Source organism: Gymnoscopelus braueri, assembly GCF_963280865.1.
Source record: "Gymnoscopelus braueri genome assembly, chromosome: 3".
NCBI classification, from domain to species: Eukaryota; Metazoa; Chordata; class Actinopteri; order Myctophiformes; family Myctophidae; genus Gymnoscopelus; species Gymnoscopelus braueri.
In genome coordinates this window covers 8234552-8255477 of record NC_137612.1, presented here as the reverse complement: position 1 = coordinate 8255477, position 20926 = coordinate 8234552, and the positions used below count along the sequence as shown (strand labels likewise).

The following is a 20926-nucleotide window of genomic DNA, read 5'->3' as shown; positions in this document are numbered from 1 at the left end:
TGATTACACATTGCCTCCTATATACCGTTCTGATTGACATTCATTACCATGCAAATAGAGTGCATGGCGTGTGGGCAGTAAGTGTTAATGCTAGTCGATCTCTTAGCCCGTTAAGACCTGGAAACGCATCTGTGTCATTTATTTTTTTGATTTCTTTGGGCTATTCAAAAATAGCAGATATACAAGCTCACAGCGCGGCACCGAGTGCCCATTAAGACCTGGAAGGCATCTGTGTCGTTTTTTAGATTTCTTTGGGCTATTCAAAAATAGCAGATATGCAAGCTCACAGCGCGGCACCGACTGCCGCGCTGTGAAGCTTGTAGATCTGCTATTTTTGGGAAAATCGTGAAAATTTGTGAAAATCTTTGAATATGTATTTTTTCAAAGCAACATTTTTTAACTAAAATATTTGCTTCTTGGGGTGCCTGGAACAAAATACAATTTATTATTTGCCTGGGCCAAATACATAATATTTTGGGGGTCCTTCACATGACATTTTTTTTTAAAAACACACCACTGTACCAACATTTCTTAAGTTTTTTCAGAAAACTGTTAGGATTTAGATATATATATTTTTTAAATCAGCCATCAGGTCTTTATGGGTTAGACTGAACCTGAGAACATGGGGCCGACTACACTGCAGCGACACGGTAACTAACAGTGGGTCAAAAGATAGGGAATGTACAATGGAAATCGTTACTGACCATTGATAGTGCGGTCTCAGAGTGATAACAAAGTGCTATTTTATGACCGGGTTAGACTGTTTGTATTGGTCTTTCACAAACAGAAGGTGAAGTCAGTGTAGTGTGGTTATACAGCAAATAATGGCAAGTGACATTTCGCTGTATGGCATCACCGTCCAACTGGACCATCACTCTCTTACGTAAGGTTGTATATCGTGGCTGCCGGACAGAAACTTTGTATCTCCATATTTCAAGGTTTTATGTTTTTTTGTAAATCTACTTCGTCATGTAAGAGTGTTAGCCCTAACCCTAACCGTAACCCAATAGTAGCAAAAATAGCAGATATACAAACTCTGGGGGGGCGTTAACCTGTTTGCCATGGGTTGCTCCCATCCCCAGAAATGTGTAAAGACCTGCTGTGTACTGTATATATTATCCTGCATTACCAATCTATTCACGTTGTCTGTCTCTCTGACTCCCTATGTCTGAAATTATTGAGGTTGTCTGAATACACCGGTTATCAAGGGCCAGAATTCACATTGTTGATTTAGTTAGTATCATAGCAGTCTGTCAGAGACAATGGTTGACCTGACCTTCAACAAGACTGGGACGAGATCCCAGTTAACGGCTTGCTACTAACATAATAGATCTGCTATTTTCTCTATTTTTGACACATTTTGAACATTTGAGACCCTCCTTCCCCCTTCAAAAAAATATTTGATTATTGTTATTATTATTATTATTATTATTATTGCGAACGCAGCGGAAGGAGGCGCGCAAGTGGAGCTTACTATGACACCGTGCTCGGCTTGTGTGTCTCTCTGCGTCTCTGTGTGCAGTATTGTGTGCACTGCCTGTGTGCAGCCAAGTAAATGTCCAATATAGACGTACCATACATAAAATGAAAGGTCTTTGAAAACTGAACACACCTGTCAAGGTTGCGTTTAAGCCCGCCCCTTCCCCCGGAAGCCACGCCCCGGAGAAGGCTCCTAAAAACTCCCCATTGAAACCCCATGTTAAATGAAAAGTGCCCGAATCGCTCCGAAACTTTTTCTACCCCCGCTAAGTGGGGGTCTACGAACAAATACTTCGGGCTCGGATTTTGGCTCCGCCCCCCGGAAGTGGGTGAAACAGGCACTTCAAACACTTTTTGTTAAAAAAAAACAAAAACAAAAAGTTTTTTTTGGTGAATTTGTATTTTTCTAAGATGCTCCTTTTAACACAGATTTTTTTTTCTATTTTTAATATTATATTATAGGTTACTTTAAAAAATAAAAAAATAATTCGTTATTATTTTTTGGGTGTTCGCTTCCCGCGTTCGCGCGTCTTACTTGTTATTATTATTATTATTATTATTATTATTATTATTATCATCAGTCAGTCTGTCTGTTCCACATGTTTCTGCACATAGGCGTTGACCATTTAATTAGCATATGCAGACAGTGAGGCAGCCTGTTTTTAAATTTCACAACATTTAAGCTGTTTGTTGTGTAAACACCGGAGATTCAGAGTTTGGGCTATGGGATCTTGTCGCCGTGATTGCAGCCCCGCAAGCTATGGGATATGTCGTCTCGTCATGGTTACAGCCCCGCAGGCTATGGGATCTCTAGCCGCTGGCTAGACTTGGCTCACACACACACACACACACACACACACACACACACACACACACACACACACACACATACACACAATACGTCAACAGGATTAAATCACTGTCCAAAACCTAAACTATGCATATACGAGTGCATAACCCAACAGTCTGCACATATAGTTTAATTAATTGTTATTTAACCAAGCATTCCAGTTAACCAAGGTTAGCATCACCTTGCTTTCCCTGAGATCACTGTAGGCTACACACTCTTCTAATCTCAACCATAAGTGAAATAGGTTATACTTACTTACTTAGAATAGGTTATCTGAAATTATTATTATTATTATTTTCCAAAGAAGTAATGTTTTTCTGAGATAAAAGTATTGCAGTAATTTCTTCCCCACCACAAAAGTACAATTTCTCTTTTTTGAGAACTTTTATTAAATGATGTTCTATATTTTACAGGTAATCAGTGTGGAGAAGCTAATAATATTAGCTTCTCCACACTGATTACCTGTAAAATTGGATAAATATAATCTCTTTCCCTAGTTCTTGAGTCTTTAGAGGGGCTGTCTGATAATAAGGAATTACATTATTAGTTATTCTCCTTGAGACAGGATGTGTTTGGTGTTTGCCATTTTAACAGCACATTTTTTAAGAGTTAAATTAACACTCAATCTGTATCTGCCTCCTTGGTGTTTTCACGCAGCTCAAGAAAAAGACATTAAGGACATCATTACCTCTTTATACCCAGGTGAGGACATGGGAGCAAAGTCATGAGCCCCTCTGAGTGAATCAGAAGAACCTGCAAATGATGCTCTGCTGTGCATTACAGCTCGGAGTCCAATCACCAATAGGATCAAGAGAAGTGGGTTAAGGATCACAGTGAGTGGAAAAGAGAGAACCCTGCTTTCTGCTCACTGATTACATTTACCCGGCAGTAACCGCTGAGTGACTGCATTACAGCCACGTGAACCTTATAACGTGCCTGTTCTGCTCCTGTCACAATAGGCTATAGCACTCAGCAAAAATAGGTGAACATTCCACGAAAATACAGCAGACCTACGATCTCACAATGTGTGTGTGTGTGTGTGTGTGTGTGTGTGTGTGTGTGTGTGTGTGTGTGTGTGTGTGTGTGTGTGTGTGTGTGTGTGTGAGTCACGGGCAGTATTTGAAATATATGTATTTGAAATATGCATTTCATAGAATTCTCTCTCTCGCTCTGTGTGTGTGTGTGTGTGTGTGCGTGCGTGCGTGCGTGCGTGCGTGCGTGCGTGCGTGCGTGCGAAAAAACCCGAATTACCCACGTTTTCATATCATTTAGACACTCAAATGGAAAATGTCACTGACATGATACAGCCACGCTTTGAAGAACACGCAAATATAAAATGTAAGGCTCATAACAATCAAATGTTTGCTATTTAGTTTTGCAATAGGTTCCTGCAGCAGCCCATGTTTGTTATCTATCAGGGCTATTGAATGGATAGCTGTAACTGACAGATGGCATCCCCATAATACTAGCCAATTCACAAGGTGTGAAGAATAGGGGATTTAGCCTCTACTTCCTTGGCCTACTGGCAGTATATGCACAAGAACATTTGGCGCTGATCGGCCTTCGGCCTTCTACAGCTCACCCCATAGGTGCAATGAGATTGAAGATCTGCTATTTTCACTACTTTTGTGCAACACTCTTGTATGATGAAGTAGGGCATTAATTTACATGGGGAAAAAAAATGTTAAAAGTTGAAATATGGAGATTTCTGCCCGACAGCAACGATTTGTGGGCCAGATTAATCCATTAAGACCGGGAACGCATCTCTGTCATTTTTAGATTTCTTATGGCTATTCAAAAATAACAGATCTACAAGCTCATAGCGAGGCACCGAGTGCCGCGCTATGAGCTTGTAGATTTGCTATTTTTTGAAAAATAGTGACAATTTGTGCAAATCTTTGAATATATATTTTTTAAAGCGAACGTTTGTACAATATTTTGTTCCAGGCCAGGGACATCCAGAAGCAAAGATTTGAGTTACAATTGTTCGCTTTAAAAATATATAAATTCAAAGATTTGCACACATTTTTCAAAACCTTTTGGAAAATAGCCAAAAGAGAAATGACACAGATGCGTTCCCGCATTGAATGGATTAATGTCATCATATGACGTAAGTACGTGGAGGCCAGTGTGGAACCATGTGAAGTCCACATTTGGGCACGACTGACGTCGTAAATATAGGTCATAAGTTACTGCTGTGGTGTAGGCAATATATAGCAGGTGTGCTGGTCAGCGGAGTATTGAGCAGCAGCAAGGATCCCCACTGCTACGACTGGCGATCAACCTTCTTTACCACACAGCTTACGGTGTACTAACAGCAAAAAGGATGGCAGAGGACCAGACGAGCTCTCAATCCTGGCCAAACAACAAGGATGATTATGTTCTCAAAGAGGTGATAGGGAGCGGCGCCACGGCCGTGGTCCAGGCAGCGTTCTGCGTGCCCAGAAACGAGCAGGTGGCCGTCAAGCGCATCAACCTGGAAAAGTGTCAGAGCAGCATGGACGAGCTCCTGAAAGAGAGCCGAGCTCTGAGCCAGTGTCACCACCGGAACATCGTCTCCTACTACACCTCCTTTGTGGTTAAGGATGAACTCTGGCTGGTGATGAAGCTGCTCAGCGGTGGCTCCGTGTTGGACATAATCAAGCACACCATCAAGCGCTCCGAGCACATGCACGGCGTCCTGGACGAGGCCTGCATCGCCACCATTCTGAGAGACGTGTTGGAGGGGCTGGAATACCTGCATAAGAACGGGCAGATTCACAGGGATCTGAAGGGCGGAAATATTCTTCTCGGCGACGACGGCACGGTGCAAATTGCGGACTTTGGCGTCAGCGACTTCCTAGCGGCGGGAGACGACAGAAACAAAATGCGGAAGACGTTCGTGGGAACTCCTTGCTGGATGGCCCCGGAGGTCATGGAGCACGAGCGGGGTTACGACTTCAAAGCCGACATCTGGAGTTTCGGTATAACGGCCATCGAGCTGGCCACCGGCGCCGCGCCGTATCACAAATACCCACCGATGAAGGTGCTGATGCTGACCCTGCAGAACGACCCTCCCTGCCTGGAGACGGGCATCACGGACATGAACGTGGTGAAGAGATACGGCAAGTCCTTCAGGAAGATGATCTCCCTGTGTTTACAAAAAGAGCCGTCGAAAAGGCCGACCGCCGCCGAACTGTTAAAGCACAAGTTCTTCGCAAAAGCCAAGAACAGCGAGTACTTGGAGGAGAAGCTCAGGAAGGCACCGACGATTTCGGATCGTTCAAAGAAGGTGCGTCGCGTGCCCGGGTCCAGCGGCGTTCTCCACAAGACGGAGGACGGGAGTTGGGAGTGGAGCGACGACGGGCTGGACGAGGAGAGCGAGGAGGGGAAGGCCGCGGTGGCGGCTCTGCGGTCGCCGAGGGTGAAGGACGAATCGCAGAATTTGGCGATTTTCCTTCCCACCGTCGACGCCCCGGTTCTTCAGCCATCTGTCTCGGGAGCCCAGGAGGGCACTGTGGATGCTGGCCAGACAGGTGGAGAGGCTGTGCCACGGACCCCCGCTCAGACACTGAATATCTCAGTTGGACCGGCTGCCCAGGACCTGGCAGCATCGAACGCCAATGTCCCACAGCCCCCTACTACTCAGACTCTCACTCTCACTACTACTCACTCGCTTGAATCGACTACAGAGGGCCTAGTGGCGGCATCGAGCGCCAACGTCCCCATCAGCCTGGTGCTGACCCTGAGGAACCCCAAGAAGGAGCTCAACGACATCCGATTTGAGTTCATGCCTGGCAGAGACTCCGCTGACGGGGTGGCTCATGAGTTGGTCTCGGCCGGTCTGGTCGATGGTAAAGACTTAGTTGTCGTTGCTTCCAATTTGCAAAAGATCGTCGATGATCCTCTGAACAACAGAAACGTGACCTTCAAACTGGCATCAGGCTCGCATGAGCCCGAAATACCCAATGATGTCAAACTGTTGGGATTTGCACAGCTCAACATCAGTTCGTCAGACACTGAATAGGTACTTATTTATTGGCAGAATAGAATAACATCAGATCTTTGAAAAGCAAAACAGTAATTCCGGTGGTGAACAGTAGCCCAAAGACATAGAGAAAAAGGCAGCATTGGGAACAAAGGCCTAGAGATCAAACAACCAGCAAATTTAATCCGATAGGGCAGGCAAAGACACACATGAGTCAAAGTAAAAAACAAAAACAGGCAGAGTGCATAACAAAAACTGGAGTGTCAGAGGCAAAGACGGTTCTAAGAAACTCTAATCTCGCAAACCGCTGGACGGCTGCCAGGCTGCCAGGCCAGGGAAGACAATTCCTGAATATTTTTCACATTTTGTGAATATTTTTTTTACAATACATTACATATTAAGTATACAATTTAGTTTATGAATACATATTATACAGTAGCTAGTCGTTTGTTCCAATAAATAGCTGATTTACAACTTAGGCTAGAGTAACTGTTGCATACATTTATTGAAATAAAGAATGATCTTACGACAAATACATTACTTTTTCATCATTTTAAAACAAGTCAGGCGGTGCACCATTGCACTGAACGGTGCAATGGTCTTGCTGTCAACTTGGCACCGTTTGAGTTGCATACCCCTTGCATAGCTCCAGATCCTATATGGACTAGATGACGCCAAGCTAGGACCAGCCTATTAATTTGAGCCAATCAACCAATCAACCAATCACCGCTCTGAAAGACATCACCGGTGATGTGATAAGTGGGAAATTCAAATTAGAATGCATATCAACCAGTCTTATATCAACCCAGTATTACAGAAGTTTCTTGTTTTTGTATTGAGAAATGTTAAAGATTTTAAAATCAATAGACAGGAAAATACTGTGCGCCCACTCGGTCCACACAATCAAATTAAAATAAATGAATTAAAACAAGGACTGTTTCAATGTTGGGTAATGTGAACATGCATAACACGAGAAATACATTTTGTGTTGACACTTTGAATGTAATATGTACTTATTTGTGGCACCGACAGTAGGAGGCGAGCCACTATAAGACCACTCATGTGTGTCCACGGCTAATCTTGCAAACCACTGGACTGATCAACCGGCCAGAAGACCAAGGAAGGCCAAATATTTTTCCTGTATTGTGAATGTTTTTTTTGTTTCGTTTTTTGTTAATGTTTTTCACATTTTGTGAATTCCAAAAGGTACACTCTCATCGATATGATGTAATCGTCATGACAGATATCCACATGGAAGCTATGCCGTTATTGTCAAGTTGTCTCAATAAACTTGTAAACCCAGCAGTTGCCCTGGGGAATTTAAGACAAACACTTGCCTCCATTGATATACTGTATCATTAATGTGTGTGTGTGTGTGTGTGTGTGTGTGTGTGTGTGTGTGTGTGTGTGTGTGTGTGTGTGTGTGTGTGTGTGTGTGTGTGTGTGTGTGTGTGTGTGTGTGTGTGTGTGTGTGTGTGTGTGTGTGTGTGTGTGTGTGTGTGTGTGTGTGTGTGTGTGTGAACATACATCAAAGTATTCACAATACTTATACAAAATACTGGTCTAAGAAATAAATGGGGTTGTTTTTAGATACAAATACATATTTTGTATTATGACAATACATTTAATAAACACTGATGCAATGATTAGTCAAGTCATAGATTGATTCTGACATTGCCTATGTCAGAATTTCTAAGCATTAAAGGTAGGGTAAGTGATATTTTTTGGTTAAAACAAAAAGTATTTTGTTAAAAGGTTAAAATACTATATTCTGATAGTAATCATTGCTATAGAGTGTTTTTTCAGTAACAGATGTCTCCCTGTCTCTCCAGCTCTTTAATAAACAGAAAATGCATTTTTCGGCAGGTGTCACAATCTCAGCCAATCAGGAGAAAGTACCCATTTTTAAGCTTAATTTGTATAGTGTTCCAGTTCCAATTTTGCCTGCTCATTTCTTAGTGTCATCACTTCCAATTTCACTTGTTTAATCTGTATCCTGATTGAGTTCTCTGTCCTGGTTGGATAAAATTGGAAATGAAACTGAAACTGAAACGAAAATGCATTTTCTGTTTAATAAAGAGGTGGAGAGACAAGGAGACTCCTAATACTGAACAAACACTCTATAGCAATGAGTACTATCAGAATATAGAGCTATTTAACATTTATTTTAACCAACGCAAATCACTTACCCTACCTTTAAGTAATCATGCAAGCACAGTTTGTTCATGTTGTTTGGAGCAGGCTGCCAAAGAGCACAAGCCAGATGTGGCATTGTTATCATCGAAAGCCAGACTAGGAGCTATGGCATGAGACTGAATGCACAATCCTACACAGAGCCACTGACACCAGGATAATGACCAGGATACTGACACCAGCATACACCAGCATGCTTTGTCCAGCTGAGACAACCAGCAAAGGTCAGGCCTTTCTTTACCACTGCAGACCTACCATAGGTCATCCACGCCTTTATTTCCTCCAGACGTGATAATTGCAATGCACTTTATTCGGATATCGGCAAGCAAAATATTCAAAGACAGAAACTGATACAAAACGCGGCTGCCAGGCTCCTGACTCACACAGAGAAGTGAGCACATTACGCCAGTCCTTGCTGCCCTTCACATTGATTTTAAGATCTTACTGCTTGTTTTTAAAGCCCTAAATGGTGTGACTCCTGCGTATATCTGTGATCTTTTAACTCCCTATAAGCCAGGCCGTTGCCTGAGATCCTCCAGCAGTCCCCTATTGACAGTTCCAAAGTCTCAACTTGTCGTGCGGGCCCCTCAGCTGTGGAACTCCTTGCCTGGGGATCCTCTTTCAAATCTCTTCTAAAAACTCACTCCTATCGCACAGCTTTTTCTTAATTGACTAACTTGTTGTATCATTTATGCTATTTTTTTAAATCATTACTGTGGATTTATTTACTGTTGTTATTGTAAAGCACTTTGTAACTTGTTTTCGAAAGGTGCTATACAAATAAGTTATTATTATTATTATAACTGACACCAGGATACTGACACCAGGATACTGACCAGGATATACTGACACCACGATACTGAGTGATTTAGTATGATGTTTTTTCAGTATAAACACAATATAGGACTATGACTTTTGTAATTAAAGTATATTTTACTTTGTAGAATTGTATTGTAACATTATAATGTTCTTATTTTAATCACAAGAGCCCATTACTGAATGTCAGTGTCCAGGTTTTCATCAGAATATGTATGACACTGATTTACTACACATTAGGAGTCCACTAGAATGGTCATTCAGGGCTACCTCTTTAAGTGTTTTTGGAAATATTATCGTCCGCTCAAAGGTCCATGGCAAAAATGTCCACCACAAGCCAGCCCCTGATTGTAGCCTATAGTAGTTATTTATTAATAGTTAAAGGAACAGCATCTGTGTATGTTTGTAACATTCATTCATTAACTGAAGAGGTCCTTTGTCCATCAGACGACATTGAGGCTTAATCAGGAGTTGTAGGCCAGGGGTAGGCTGAGAGGTGGACATTGCTCTTGTCTTTGTATGTCTTTATGTATGTATTTTGTTTTGTTTTCTTGTGTCATGTCAAATGTGTGTACTGTTTATTGTTGCATACATGGCTGCTGGTAGCCTGGTAAACCCTCCCTCCGGAAATCTCATTTCCATTTGATTTCTGGAAATTAGATTTCCGGAGGGAGGGTTTACCAGGCTAGGCTGCTGGGTCGCAAGACAAATTTCAGTGTGAACTGACAATAAAGTATTATCGTATCGTATCGTATGATGATGGCGAGTCTTGGGCGGAAGAGAAAAACAAAACAATGGTCCCAAACTAAACCACAATAAAACACAGGCATTAGTTCACAAGGAATAGTTCACCCAAAAAATTACTTATTTTCTATCAATGACACACCCAATGAAGCATTGAATTCATGGAGATTTTTTTAGTTTTTGTCGCATTCCTGAGCCAATAATTTGATGACCAGGTGTATTTCCAGTAGGAGACTCAAAGAGACTCCTTTGAGTCTCCTACCGGATACATTAGCATCTTTCCACCGGTAATCAAATTATTGGCTTAGGAATGCGACAAAAACAAAAAAAACTCAATGAATTCAATGCTTCATTGGGTGTATAATTGATAGCAAATAAGTAATTTTTTGGGTGAACTATTCCTTTAACTGATGTTTTCTTGGCATAAAGTGCCATTAGACATGATGCTACAGCACTTCCAAACTAGCCTGGTAAACCCTCCCTCCAGAAATCTCATTTGTATTTTATTTCAGGAGTGAGTCTGGCCTGCAGACCTATATGGGCAATTTGGCTGTGGGCTGGAGCTGGGCGGGAGTAATGTAGCTTTGATGTCCAAGTGGCCCTTTGATGTCCAATTAAGCCACTTTAGGCTGCAGTGATTATCACCAGGAGTAATTGGTTTGTCTTTGATGTTAATGAGCAGCTTGTATGAAAGGTGTATTGATTAATGACGTGTGAACCACTCGGGTTCCACCTGATTGGCCTACCCCCGCTGTCAATCACAAAACAATGAGCGAGGACGCTGATTGGCTCGGTTATTTGGTAATGCACTAGAAACGCCCATACAAGCCTTCATGCCAGACTCACTCCTGGAATCAAATGGAAATGAGATTTCCGGAGGGAGGGTTTACCAGGCTACTTCCAAACCAAACATACAGACAAGCCTTGGCCAACAGAGTGCGCTGTACAACTTATTATTCCCTCTTCCTCATGACATCTCTGAACAAGTGGGTTCTGGCCATCTTCATCAAGTGGAAAAATTAGCTGGGCTAAATGATGTCTTTTCATGTGCCTCTCAATTACTGGGTGTAAAGTAAGATATGGCACATGAATTTAATTTACTACAGAGTGATGTTAGAATCAGAGCCGGACAGAGAACACTGTGGGAATTTGCCTTGGTGAGTGGGTCTACATAACATAGATATAGAAACGTAAACAGACAGTATAGTAGACAATAGACATGTACTGTACGTTCGAATGAATGCAAATCATTCAAAGCACAACATAATGCAATATGGTGATAAAATCCACACATTTGAATATACATCTGTTTTGCATGTACAGTAGCCTACACATATGACAAAAATTGTACTTAAGTACAAAACAATAGTACAATGTTCTTAGTTACTTTACACCACTGGTTGTCAATATACTTTGTTGTCATCACCACCACCTTAGTAACAATAACATGGGTTCATTCTCATCCTCCTATTGGTGGTGATGAGTCGACCTTCACTCACCGGCCATTATTATTAGCTCATTTCTCACACATCAGGTCTAAATGAGCCCTTTCATTTAGCCTCTACTTACATGAAGAATGTCAAGTGTGACCGGCCTGCAAAAGCCAATCAAGGCATTCCTCAACAAGGGGCCAAAGCCGTCAGCGGTGCACTATGTTCCACCAGGGTGCAAGGCACAAGCTATGGGGAGGACTCAGTCCGCACAGGAGGAGGGATGGTCTGTGGCTTTGCTCTGTCTTCCATTGTATCAAAGTTATAGGCACAGACCACGATGGCGACGGAGTACACACCGGCCGAGACACGACTCAACCTGGAGGATACAGAGGAGGTAGAGGAGGAGGAGGAGGAGGAGGAGGATGAGGAGGAGGGCACTCTGTGGTCCTCTCAGATGATCCCACACCAGAAAGAAGTGAGGGAACAGCCTGAGGTTGAGCTGGAGGAGGTGCATTGTTGTGATGGTGACACCAGGCCTCTGGTTAAGGACAGGGATCCCAAGGGAGTGAACAAGGTTCTGAAGGTGTGTGTAGGTTAAAAAACACACACACACACACACACACACACACACACACACACACACACACACACACACACACACACACACACACACACACACACACACACACACACACACACACACACACACACACACACACACACACACACACACACACACACACACCTACTACTACATGCTATTGTTACATCAGCATAATTATTAACATTTCCATTTTTTTAAATATTGGAACGTGATTTAATTGGTACATATTCAACTATGATCCATAATGCAGATGATGTGTTGCTAACACTAAATATTACTCGCAGATATCATAACATCTGGTATGGCATCGGGCATATTTAATGTGGTTGATTTTGTTTATCTTAGTGAAATTACTAGTTGAACACAGACATGTTACGCAATACTGACCTCAAGTGGAAATAGGCATTCATTATATTGTATATCTGTTTTTCCTTTAGTCTGCATTTAGTACTAGTAGTGTATCCTATACATTACTGAGGCACTAATACACTGTCTCTGTGCATTTGATGTATGTGTTTACCTTGCTTATGCATCTGCTAAATTGTGAATTGTTATGCTGGAAGCCCTCTTTGGAATTAAATTTGCTCCTATACACAGCCACCAGTATGCATTATATTGAATAATTTATTAGCCACACACACACACACACAGCTCAAAGCCAGTCCCAGTGAGTGAAGCATGCATATTGTTATTCTGGTTTTCCTGAGGTTACGTTTGTGGACGTGATAGCGGAGCCTCCCTCGGTGAGGAGCTTCGATAGAGTGTGGCTGTGGAGCCATGCCCTGTTCGAGGTCTCCAGACTGTGGTGCTACCGTGCCATCTCCCTCTTGCTGGCAGTGCCCGTCTCGCTGCTGGCAGGGATCCTCTTTGCTGTTCTCAGCTGCCTGCACATCTGGTATACAGTAATTTTGTTATCACGCTATGAACTTTTTTGAAAAATCGTGAAAATGTGTGCAAATCTAAAATATATAGTAAGTGAACATTTGTAAAATATTTTGTAAAAAATATTTTTTTACAAAGATTTGAGTAAAAACAAAAAATATATGTAGTCAAAGATTTGCACAAATGTTCAAGATTAAAAACAAAAAATGCAGAATCTACAAGCTCGTAGCGCTGCAGTCGGAGCCGCGCTATGAGCTTGTAGATCTGCTATCGCCAAAATATAAAATCAAATCTAAGATGACACAGATTGTGTTCCTGGTCTCAATGGATTAAACCTCTTGCAGGCTGCAGTTAGAAAATTCAACACATAATGCCTACTAACTAACTGAAGACATTTTGTTTTGTGTCTTTTACAGGTTAATCATGCCCTGCGTTCAGCTCTCTCTCATTAACATGAGCTGGATACAGACTGTCTGGGGCAGCGTGTTGAACATAGTCATCGGTCCATTCTTCACTAGCATGGGGAAGTGCTGCGGGGGCATCAACGTCCGCTTGGCTAAAGACTAGCCTGGGATCAATACCATTTTCGGGTTTCTGATCCGGTCGGAAATAACTTTACGTCATCAGGTGGTCTGAACCAGTGACCGGAACTACCGTGCATCTCCCAAATTTTCCCCCTAGTTTAAAATGTGTTTGTTTGGTATAATCGTTTCGTTTCTTTTGGTATAATAATGGTTTGGTATGTCCATCTTTTATTCTAACTCGTTGCGCGACTAGCGAGACTAAACAAATTGATTTGCATTATGTGGGGAACAAAAACAATGTGACGCCAACCGGAACCAACCACCGGAACCACAATTCCTTTTTTCCTTTTTCTAAACCAGATCACACGGCTAGTTTTACAACGAATACCAGGCTTTCCTCCGAGGTGGAAAGTCTGGCGACGCGAGGCTAGCTAAAGACTAGCAAGGGTGTCGCCATGCATATTCTCTGAAACACACATCCGGGTTTTTGACCAATAAGCACCTTTGTTTGGCCCGATTTTGGGACAGCTGATGTTTTTTTGGGCTAAACAAAGGCATCACGTGACGTTGATCCCCTTCCCCTATTCGCTCATACTAGGACATGACGTATGTAGGCAGAAGAATAGGGTTGGTTGGGATCCGGAACCGGAGGAAGAATCGGAAGAACCAGAGGAACCAGAGGAACCAGAGGAACCAGAGGAACCAGAGGAACCTGGATCCAACATCGAGGAACCAGAATCGGTTCCACCATCACATTTTGGAACCGTTTCCAGAACCGTTTTTTGAATATCACACTGTCAGAGCTGGTAACGTGGACTTCACGTCTGCTATGCAAAGTGGTTCTCAAACTTTTTAACTTCAAGGGCCACCCGTAAGGGTCCATTTGGTTCCATTTGTACACTCTCAGAGTTACAGTCCTGTAAGGCTAAAAACCTTTTTAGGCCGTGAGTGACCCCCCAAAATAATCATATTTGAACTGGGGACCCCCGACTCTGACAAGCACTTGCAATGTAGGAGTTGAGGCATTACATTTAGTTTGACTCGGTTCCACAAATAAATATTGTGAAAATAGCCAATCTACAAGCTCACAACGCCTAGCGTTGAGCTTGTAGATCGGCTATTTTTTTTTTTTTGCCTCTTTCTTATATTATTTGACAATTTGGCCAATGTTTGACCAGTTTTTATAATATAGTATTTTTTATTACTTTTGATCCGGTAATGGTATTTTTCTTTGCCTTTTTTTAAGGTATTAAAAAGGTCTTAAAAGCCCTTAAATTGTCACATCACTGTCATCTGGGGACCCCCCCTGGGTGACACTATAGTCACTCATCTGCAGTGGTTTTCAGGGATGAGGATTATATATTGTTGCTGTCGGGTTTTTTGTAAATTAATGTCCTATTTCCTCATACAAGAGTGTTGCACACTGTAATTGTAATAAATAATACTAATACTAATAATGTTATTATCATTATTATAATTTTTTAACCTTGTATTCTGCTTTGTGTTTTTTTTAAATCTTTTTTCCCCCTTTTTTGTTACACTAATCGACATTTTTGCCATCATTCCTCCAAATATTCTATCAATATTGAATTAAACCAAACCAAACATTTTTGACTAGGTTTTCAAAAAGAATAAGTAACTTGTATTATTTTCTAATTTTATCCCTTTTAAATCTAACCAAAACATATGGACACAAAAACAATTAGCGTCACGTCATTGACCCTAATGCTATTCATCTCATTCCCATACAGGAAAGCCATTGACTAAAGTGCCGAGTGCACATGGGAGTTGAAAGAGTGTTTTCTTTGCACCGACAAAGCAACAGAGACAATTACAGGCTACATTAAGTTCTGTAATGTTATACCCAAGAGGAATATTAGCCTACTGTGTACAGTACCCTTATGTCTTATATTTAAAAATATAGATGAAGGACTGCGTCAACGATAAGCAACTACCTGTAAAAGAAATCAAGTGCAATTAGTGGGAAAAGAATCTGCTTGAAAAATCCCCAATTTTACTAAAATGTTGTTGACTATCATAACATTTAAGGTGCTCTTATGATTGTGTGACATACACTGTATATGGACAATGGACAATATTGAATGTCAAATTGGAGCTATCTAGTGAGTTTACAATATTCAGGGAAAATTGAGCACAGTCATTTCACTGCCTGTAGTGTTTCTACTAGCTGTATTGTGGAGTGGTCTCCAGCTGCGGGCAGAATCCTCTGAATGGGCGAGGAAGTCCTCCGTGTAGGTGGAAGTGATGTGCGGCCATGGTACAAATGGTCTCCTAAGTGGGCTGAGAGCAAATCTCGCGAACGTCCAATGTTTACTGGTGCTAGATCCCGCGAGAGTAAGTAGCTGGGACAAAAAAAGGTTGATAATACATTTTATTTTCTTCTGATGTGTCTCTCTGAAAGATCCATTTTAGTGTAAAAAAATCGGAATATTGTGTGGCTTGTTGCGATTGGGTCCAATTTAGTTCAGTGACCGTGGGGCTAAAGAATGGTTCAGAAGCTGTGTTCACATTCATTCTTCCATTGGAATGAATAGACTCCAACCTGCTTCCTGTCTCCTAAAAAGGCGTCCGGCCACTTCACGCAGATACGGGAAGTAAACTGGAGATGGCATGTCTTGCTATTTCCGACTTGGCTGGCAGCCAGTTAGGTTATATCTAAATAGCTTGCCAACATTAGCTAACCCACATCATTGGCAAGTACAATGTGCAATTTTGGAACAAGTGGTAGTGTGGTAGGCTAACCTATTCTGTCCCCCATACGGCTTGCCAACTCCGATGGCGCTGCTAGACTATGGGCTCCTCGGTGTGGGCACTCGCTTTCAGGGTCACTCCAATATGTTTCCAGGGTCCTGTTAGGGTCAGGGTCAGGGTTGGGGTTGCCCCTGTGAACTTAGCACCCTGGAAACAAAGATATTCTCCCTTGCTCGGGCGTGTTCACAAGCCTCAAGGCGTCGCTGTCAGTGAGTCGTTCTTGTTTTCAAGTGTTTAAAAAAAAATCAAGCAGTTGATGTAAAACCGTTCTTTATTTCAATCAATTCAAAAGTTAAAATCTATAAAAAACAATAAAACGCAAAAAAATATAACTATAATATTTATATATGTTTAGGTATAAACAAACACAATTTATTGACACAACAATAGTGATGATAGTGCTGGCAAAATAATCTATGATTGAATCTATCAAAGCTGGAGACAATTGGTGAGCTAGATTTGAAAGCCTTTGTTTTATCAAGTGGCATGTGGAAGTCTAAATTACATGCAACACATTTTTATACTATAATGGGGGTCCTCCTGGCTTCGTCACTCTCAGCTAAGGGCCTGAAAAAAAAACGTTAAAGACCCTGCACTAGATAATATATTGTGTCGAAGCAAAGGATGGATGGAATTATTATTACGTTAACATGTTTGACAGAGATAGTATCAGCTGTCAATCTCAGCCCGGTGACATTTGAAAGAAGAAAGAGAGTTGGAGAAGGAGGAGGAGGAGGAGGAGGAGGAGGAGGAGGCAATGGTTCCCAAAATCTTTAGCTCAAGATCCAAAAAAAATATTAGACAACATGATGAGCTTGTAGATCTGCTATTCTCACCTATTCAGCAGATTATGTGTGCCTGCAGTTGGATGATACTTGTAATGTGTGCATGAAACAATATCCAGCTTGAACTTTGCATAAAATGACCAAAGAGACTGTGATAAATGGTAATTTTCCTTATCCTTTCATTACTCCACATGGTCGGGTATACACAGCACATTTCACACCAGATTCCATTGAAAACTAAGGACTGCAATGCTGCTGGGGTTTTGTCAAAGCTAATTTTCCATACCATTAACCTCATTCGCAGACTTTTATGAACTTAACTAATCATGGCAGTCAGCTATGAATATGACTAATAAGCAGTTACAACTGTCCTATCAGCCTGTGAGTAAGAAGACCCCATGGCACCCCAGGACACCCCAGGATACCCCAGGACCAAAATTTACTAAACTAAAATTCTAAAATAAGGGGGCCTTTAAATCTAAGCTGAAGGAAGCTATAAAGTAATGGAGAGAGACTTCAAGAAGAACAATGAAATCAACCACAAAAGTGAACTCCATAGGAAAAGGTCTGCACACAACAGATGAACTAAAAATTGATAATAATGTGTTGAATGACTTATCTCAGGTTTCAGAAACAGGATTATATACTGTATACAGTGCAGTTGTTTGTGCAGGCTCTCATTATGCAGTTAAAAGAGTATAGGATAGTAGGGAAAAGAGAATAAAAAGGAGGAGCAAACATGAGATGCATAAAATAGTAGCAAGTATAAAATCAATCAAACAAGTGTCATGTGGATTCAAAAGCAGCAATTTAAAGGCACCAGTGACAACTTACTTATCGCTTGTTCACTAGTCTAATGGCTGCTAGATACAATTGTTTAGCAACCGGTAATTACAGAGCAACTTTTCAAAACAACAATCAATTTATCAGGGCATCACATGGAAGTGTCCTCGAGCTACAGACACAGAAGTCCTGATTCCTCCCAACCCTCCCGATGACCAGCTCTGTGCCTCCCATAGGCCTACCTTGCTTGTCTCCGCCGTTACGTTGCATGTGAGAGGTGAATGTGAGGCATGCAATGTGAAGTGCCTTCAGTGAATGGAAAGACTACAAAAGCTCTATATGCAGTTACCATTCATCATTCTAAAGGAGGTCATCTGTCCTCCTCAATGCGAGATGGTTCTCAGAACTGAACAGTTGTGTTCCTCTTGAGAAGATTACTTATCTTTTAAGACACGTTTGACACATTTTTTAAGATTTGGCAACCTTATTTCGATTACATGGAAACGTTGTCCCTGCCTGTATCAGAGATGTTATAGGTTGTTATCTACATCTCAGTCTAGATCTATTATTTCTTGAAGCTTAAACTTAATGTCTATACAGTAGATTTGTCTCTTATTGTTGTTCCTTCTTTTCTTTTTATTTGCTTTTATTTATTTTAATTATGTTTTATCTGTGCTGTCCTTTATGTATGTGGGTTTGTATGTGTGTGTGTGTGTGTGTGGGGGGGGTTGTATGTGTACTTTTGTGAAACATTTAAAATAAAAAAATAAAATATTAAAAAAAAGAAAAAAAAAGAGGTCATCTGTGAAATGTTTTCGAAGTCTGTCCTCGTAACATAGAAGACAGGAACCGGTGCAGACCCAGTGTTAATACTTGAACACATGTATAGAGAAACAGACAGAAATGCGTGCCGTCCACTGTGACTCTCTGAAGAGTTATTCCTGTCCCCTCTCTCCTGCAGTGTGTCTATCTGCCCTCTCCTTTCTCCACCACCACACCAAGAATACCCCTCTAATTGGGTTGGCTCCTGCTTACATGAACTCTGATCCCATTCCACCCCCCCCCCCCCCCCCCAGAGACAGAGAAAGAGAGACAGAGAGAGAGACAGAGCCCCATGAAGACAGAAACCGTTCCAGTTGCACTTCCTTAAAGTATACAGCACACTGCCTCAGTGCGCTGGGCTGTTTGGTGGTGTGTTGGTGTTGCTCACAGACAAACAGCAACAGCCAGCTCAGGGGGTTGGTTGATGATATGTTCATTGAGACTCTTTACGTTCCCCGGACACTAACCGCATCCGCCTACAGCGTAACAGCTTAGTTTATGCTACTTGCCGAAAGCTGTGACTGATAGGAGCAACTGCACAGCTTAAGGAAGGTTGAATCAGAGTTTTATTTTGAGGGAGTATTAAGTTTTACAATATTCTCCCTTGCATGCAATGGACATAGTGCTATACAACCAATCTCAGACCCAACGCTATGGTATAGGCAGTGGTGGACAGTAACGGAGTAAATGTACTTGAGTACTGTACTTAAGTACATATTCTGAGGAAGTGTACTTCACTTCATTATTAGATTTATTTTGATAAAGTAAATATTTTACTTTTACTAGAGTACATTTCTAGGAAGGCTGTAAAGTACTGAGTACTTTTAGTTTGGCTGTTTTTTTTTCTTCCCTAAAATGCAATTGGCCGCACTTGGGCAAATATGGGAACTTTGTCTACTGTGCAGAATTGAGAGAAATCATGAATGAAGTCAAAGTCATGGCAAAGTAAAAAGAAAGAAAGTTTTTGATGAAAATGCCATACAAATAATATTTGGTAATATTGTGTCCCTTTTTGTTCACCCTTGAACAGAAGTGTATTACATGCATTGATGCATCCAATACACTTCATACATTGACACCATAGTCTCAAATGATTTATGGCCTTGCTTCTCCCAGTAAACATCACTGACACACACGGATAATAATAATATAATAAAGGTTTTATTTAGATGATGATACACTATATCCCGATGCCCTCGGGCAAGAGGTTGGTTGACAAAGAAAAGTGAGTCTTATAAAAGATTAATTTAATTGCAATGCAGGTCTTTGGATTGAAGACAGAACCTCACAGTGTGTTTGCTAACTGAAACCTTCAGTGTCATACAGGAGAAATTCTGTATTGAAGGAACTGGAAGTAGGCTGTTACTGGTAGAAAGTCAACTAACTGTCTGCATCCCAAACAAACATCGTCCTGTAGGCAAGAATGTGAATGGAAATGTGACACTATTGGGTGGAATTCTGCCTTCTACAATATGTTCATTTGTATGCTTGTGCTGAGTACTGTGCTTCACACTGAAATAATTACATTTAAAGAATTATGTGCACATAAAAACATGAACCTCGTAATTTCAACTTTTCTTAACGTAAATTAATGCCCTACTTCATCATACAAGAGTGGTGCAAAATAAATAGTGAAAATAGCAGATCTAGGAGCTCACAACACGTCGCAAAGCCAATGTGGATAGGCTATTTTCACTGTTTATAATTCAAAACAAATCTAATCACAAAAAAGGAACAGTTTGGGACATACAAGGTTTCCACCCGACAGTGGCAAATGCTTTTGTTGAGTATATTCCATTGTATAATGTCATAGGAAAACTAAATCACATGATCTTCCCTACAGAAGCAGCAGTAGGATCTGTGTTCTGCTACTCTGTGTGCTGCCTCACCCTTCAGTGGAAAGTCGTGCCACCGTGCAAACTCTGCCCCGCAGCCCCACAGGCCAGTGTGAAATGTGACACGGCCGTGGGTCTGGGTCCCCCCTTTAAGGCATGCCTCGAACTGTCATGTTGCGTGCATGCGTGAGTGTGAGTAAGTAAGTGTAAGTGTGTGCGCGCGCGTGTGTGTGTGCGTGAGTGAGTGTGTGTGCATGTGTGTGTCCGTGTGTGTGTCCGTGTCCGTCCGTGTGTGTGTGTGTGTGCGTATGTGTGTCCGTGTGTGTGTCCGTGTGTGTGTGTGTGTGTGTGTGTGTCCGTGTGTGTGTGTGTGTGTGTGTGTGTGTGTGTGTGTGTGTGTGTGTGTGTGTGTGTGTGTGTGTGTGTGTGTGTGTGTG

At 41.7% G+C, this 20926-nt stretch overlaps 3 protein-coding genes across 3 annotated transcripts in view; 2 read left to right on the top strand and 1 right to left on the bottom strand.

Annotated features, from left to right (window-relative positions):
- Nucleotides 1-20926, bottom strand: part of LOC308082504 (B-type lectin plumieribetin-like) — a 130492-nt gene that overhangs the window by 30203 nt on the left and 79363 nt on the right. The gene's annotated exons all lie outside the window — the stretch shown is intronic.
- LOC308081762 (serine/threonine-protein kinase OSR1-like) lies at nt 4656-6335 on the top strand (the record flags this gene model as incomplete). Its single annotated transcript, XM_080423386.1, has 2 exons — nt 4656-5855; nt 5958-6335. 2 exons carry the CDS (start codon nt 4656-4658, stop codon nt 6333-6335), a joined length of 1578 nt encoding a protein of 525 aa, XP_080279512.1.
- On the top strand, nt 11820-13535 carry LOC308081761 (caveolin-2-like; the record flags this gene model as incomplete). The annotated part of the gene is made up of 4 exons (XM_080423385.1): nt 11820-11876; nt 11952-12065; nt 12794-12981; nt 13385-13535. 4 exons carry the CDS (start codon nt 11820-11822, stop codon nt 13533-13535), a joined length of 510 nt encoding a protein of 169 aa, XP_080279511.1.